The sequence below is a fragment of the Cottoperca gobio genome, unplaced genomic scaffold (assembly GCF_900634415.1).
Source record: "Cottoperca gobio unplaced genomic scaffold, fCotGob3.1 fCotGob3_170arrow_ctg1, whole genome shotgun sequence".
NCBI lineage: Eukaryota > Metazoa > Chordata > Actinopteri > Perciformes > Bovichtidae > Cottoperca > Cottoperca gobio.
The window spans coordinates 163,618-168,832 of NW_021166819.1; the positions used below are offsets into that span (position 1 = coordinate 163,618).

At 32.7% G+C, this 5,215-nt stretch overlaps 1 protein-coding gene across 1 annotated transcript in view; it reads right to left on the reverse strand.

Moving 5' to 3' along the window:
* Window positions 1-4,827, reverse strand: part of mynn (myoneurin) — a 9,303-nt gene extending 4,476 nt beyond the window's left edge. The window contains exons 1-5 of the mRNA XM_029426375.1: window positions 4,753-4,827; window positions 4,122-4,168; window positions 3,991-4,013; window positions 547-896; window positions 1-272 (exon numbers count right to left, since the gene is read on the reverse strand). The exon at window positions 1-272 is cut by the window's left edge and continues 144 nt beyond it. Of these exons, the coding sequence (XP_029282235.1) occupies window positions 1-272; window positions 547-812 (538 nt within the window). The 5' untranslated portion in view covers window positions 813-896; window positions 3,991-4,013; window positions 4,122-4,168; window positions 4,753-4,827. The remainder of the gene's footprint in view (window positions 273-546; window positions 897-3,990; window positions 4,014-4,121; window positions 4,169-4,752) is intronic.
* Between the last annotated feature and the right edge of the window lie 388 nt (window positions 4,828-5,215).

A 5,215-nucleotide genomic window follows, 5' to 3' on the forward strand; every position in this document is an offset into this window, starting at 1 on the left:
CTCCCTCTTCCATATCTACGTCTTCGCCCGGCTCTTTGACAGCGACCCCCTCCTCCTGAGGTTCCCCTGAGACGGAGACGATAGACAGGGGGACTGGAGAGCTGGCGCTTCTAGGAGAAGTCGGACTGGGAGGAGAGAAAGCAGCTTCTTTATCCACCTCTGACTGGACCGCTTCGCCCGGCTCGGACCAGTGGGGGGTTTCCTCCATATACTTTGTGGCCTCAGACATCCCCAGGAACACCGCCGCTCTACGCACCGCTGCTTGTCTGGTACTGAAACAACCAAAACAAACATTTTAATTCCTTAAATTAGTTGAAAATGATTTTGTTTAATCTTAATTCTCTTTAAATATTAATCTACTCATTGTCATTTTGAAACTTGTGAGCACATCTCTGGTAAACACAAGGCAGCGATGCAGCTGCATCATTGTGTCCTTTAAATCAACTCATCCGTTAGTCCACCGAGTTTCTACAGACATCCACGCGTTAATGCATTCACACACAAACACTTGACCTCTGCTGCTGCAGCTGTTTGATGCAGTTTTACCTGCTGAGGTTCATCTGCCCGGTGTAGATAAACTCCAGAAGCTTCTCCAGAGCGTACCGGCTGACCTTATCAGGGTCCAAGGTCGTGATTTCTTGACCCTTTTCAGCCTGCGCGGAGAAGTACTTGCTGAACGCAGCCAGGATGTTGCGGTGGGCTCTGAACTCCACGTCTCTCACCATTATGGTTATATCACACAGAAAGTCCATCTCCCGCTGCTGATGGAGGCGATGCAACAGCAGCTTCCCATGGTTGGTGACATGAGCCATCTCTGCTGCTGGACGACACAGACAACGTGAAAGCTGCTGTTATCATCGTTCTCTTTGTGACATGTTGTCCTCTCAACTGTCACACTTGGACCATTTAAAAAGGCAAACACAATGTTTACATTATTGCAGCTACAAGACTTTAATATTTGGTTTAACAATTTTTCCATTTTAATTTCTAAAATAATTATTATTTATTAGTATTATTATTATTATTATTATTATTATACCAAAGCAAATTCCTTTTATGTAAAAACCTACTTAACAATAAACCAAATTCTGATTCTGATTAAATGTGAAATTACTTTACTTTGTTTATTTACATTATTACTACTGCTACTACTGCTACTACTGCTACTGCTACTACTGCTACTGCTACTACTACTACTGCTACTACTACTGCTGCTGCTACTACTGCTAATATTACTACTGCTACTACTGCTGCTGCTACTGCTGCTACTACTGCTACTGCTAATATTACTACTGCTACTACTACTACTACTGCTACTACTGCTACTGCTACTGCTGCTACTGCTACTGCTACTACTGCTACTACTGCTGCTGCTACTACTGCTACTACTGCTACTACTACCACCACTACTACTACTGCTACCACCACTACTACTACTGCTACTACTACTGCTGCTGCTACTACTGCTACTACTGCTAATATTACTACTGCTACTACTGCTGCTGCTACTGCTGCTACTACTGCTACTACTGCTAATATTACTACTACTACTACTACTGCTACTACTGCTACTACTGCTACTGCTGCTACTGCTACTGCTACTACTGCTACTACTGCTGCTGCTACTACTGCTACTACTGCTACTACTACTACTGCTACTACCACCACTACTACTACTGCTACCACCACTACTACTACTGCTACTACCACTATTACTACTACTACTACTTAATGACTTCATTTATAATAGTATTTCATACTTATTCAGGCCTTTAATTAAACTAACATTACTGAATCAATTCAAGTACCCAGAAGTTCAATTAAATATTACCTAATAGTATACAGTAGTATAATAGTATACAGTAGTATACAGTAGTATACAGTAGTATAATAGTATACAGTAGTATAATAGTATACAGTAGTATACAGTAGTATACAGTAGTATAATAGTATACTAGTATACAGTAGTATAATAGTATATAGTAGTATAGTAGTATAATAGTATACAGTAGTATAATAGTATACAGTAGTATAGTAGTATAATAGTATACAGTAGTATAGTAGTATAATAGTATACAGTAGTATAATAGTATACAGTAGTATAATAGTATACAGTAGTATAGTAGTATACAGTAGTATAGTAGTATAATAGTATACAGTAGTATAGTAGTATAATAGTATACAGTAGTATAATAGTATACAGTAGTATAGTAGTATAATAGTATGGTAGTATAATAGTATAGTAGTATAGTAGTATACAGTAGTATAGTAGTATACAGTAGTATAATAGTATACAGTAGTATAGTAGTATAATAGTATACAGTAGTATAATAGTATACAGTAGTATAGTAGTATAATAGTATACAGTAGTATAGTAGTATAATAGTATACAGTAGTATAATAGTATACAGTAGTATAGTAGTATAGTAGTATAATAGTATAGTAGTATAATAGTATACAGTAGTATAGTAGTATACAGTAGTATAGTAGTATAATAGTATACAGTAGTATAATAGTATACAGTAGTATAGTAGTATACAAGTATAATAGTATAATAGTATACAGTAGTATAGTAGTATACAGTAGTATACAGTAGTATACTAGTATACAGTAGTATAATAGTATAATAGTAGTATACAATAGTATACAGTAGTATACAGTAGTATACAGTAGTATAGTAGTATACAGTAGTATACAGTAGTATACAGTAGTATAATAGTATACAGTAGTATACAGTAGTATACAGTAGTATAATAGTATACAGTAGTATAGTAGTATAATAGTATACAGTAGTATAATAGTATACAGTAGTATACAGTAGTATAATAGTATACAGTAGTATAGTAGTATAATAGTATACAGTAGTATAATAGTATACAGTAATATAATAGTATACAGTAGTATACAGTAGTATAATAGTATACAGTAGTATAGTAGTATACAGTAGTATACAGTAGTATACAGTAGTATAATAGTATACAGTAGTATAGTAGTATAATAGTATACTAGTAGTATATAGTATACAGTAGTATAATAGTATACAGTAGTATAGTAGTATAGTAGTATACAGTAGTATAATAGTATACAGTAGTATAATAGTATAAGTAGTATAATAGTATACAGTAGTATATATAGTATACATTAGTATAATTAGTATAAGTTAGTATACTAGTAATACAGTAGTATACAGTAGTATAATAGATAACAGTAGTATAATAGTTATATAGTAGATAATAGTATACAGTATAATAGTATACCAGTAGTTATAATAGTATACAGTAGTATACGTAGTATAATAGTATACAGTAGTATAATAGTATACAGTAGTATAATAGTATACAGTAGTATAATAGTATACTAGTAGTATATATAGTATACAGTAGTATAATAGTATACAGTAGTATAAGTAGTAGTACTAGTAGTATAATAGTATACAGTAGTATAGTATAATAGTATACAGTAGTATACAGTAGTATAATAGTTATACAGTAGTATAATAGTATAATACTAGTATAAGTAGTATACAGTAGTATAATAGTATCATAGTATAAGTAGTTATACATAGTATACAGTAGTATAAGTAGTATACAGTAGTATAATAGTATACAGTAGTATAATAGTATATAGTAGTATAATAGTATACAGTAGTATAGTAGTATAATAGTATACAGTAGTATAATAGTATACAGTAGTATAAGTAGTATATAGTATAATAGTATACAGTAGTATAGTAGTATAATAGTATACAGTAGTATAATAGTATACAGTAGTATAGTAGTATAATAGTATACAGTAGTATAATAGTATACAGTAGTATAATAGTATATAGTAGTATAATAGTATACAGTAGTATAGTAGTATAATAGTATACAGTAGTATAATAGTATACAGTAGTATAATAGTATATAGTAGTATAATAGTATACAGTAGTATAGTAGTATAATAGTATACAGTAGTATAATAGTATACAGTAGTATAGTATTCACTCACCTGGTGAAAATCCAATGGCAGAGCTGGAAACACAAACATATTTCCATTAAATAAAATAATATAAAAAATGGCCTTAAAGCCCATAAAAGAAGAATCGTGCTGTAATTGTTGTGTATAATAAAAGTACTAACTTCCTCTCAGTAGTCTTCTCCTCTTATCTCTTAAATTGTAGCTTTTTCTGTTGGAGATCGTTATGAATGAAAACAGAGTATTGGAGCGTGTAATATAACAATCCATAGAGCATAATGAGAGTCTAAAAAAACATTTATAATCAGCATAAACACTTATTAAAAGATAATAGTCTCTGAATCAGCAGCTCTTTGACAGGTGATATGGAAAATCAGTTTTGGAAAATAAAAGCTCCCGCCTGCTTCCTGAGCAGGCCCTACGGTCATGCTAATGCTAACAGCGGTGTCGTATTTCGGTTTAAATGACTTCTGGTGGTGGTTTAACGCTTCCTGTAGATGTATGAATACTTTGTCTATTGTACAAGCCGCCTAACAAGCGATTATAACCAGATTGAATGATGTTTGAAGCTAAAGCTAACTGTTTTTGTAGTGGTAAAAAGCGCGGAAAACATTGTGCTCTTATTTCGAAGGTTCGACATGTTTTTACCGGCGGTGTCGACGTAAGTTGGCACAAAATGTTATAAACGCTAATTTCAACGACGAGGCGTGCAAACGCATCGTCAGTTATAACATAATGTGAGTGTAAATGCACTATTATTAATCCAGCACAAAGTATATAAAAGCAGAAAAGTACCTTCTAATATCCGCGATCTCCAGCCATTATCCCCGTGACGTCGGGAGTTCTCGCGAGACGTCGTCTACCACAAAGACACTCGGTTCGGTCAAGATGAACACCGCCACGCCCGGACAACGTACGAGAGTGAGGTACGATTACTATCGCAGAAATATAGTGTTACTGATTAAAATAAGCAATTTAATTTGACTTAATCAACAGATTGTATTCCTGTAGTCTTTATGTTACAAGATCATGTTTTCTACTTTTCATTATTGGGCTGTAATGAGACTTGTCAGCTTTTATTTTGGTCAACAAGTAGGCTGTATTTACATATACATATAAATTGTGCAAGATTGATAAATAAAACTATTCTTTAAAATAATAAATAAATAAAAATAATAAAGTTAATTATTATTAACAGTATTATTGTAATGGTTGTTATTATTGTTAGTAGTAATAATAATAATAATAATAATAATAA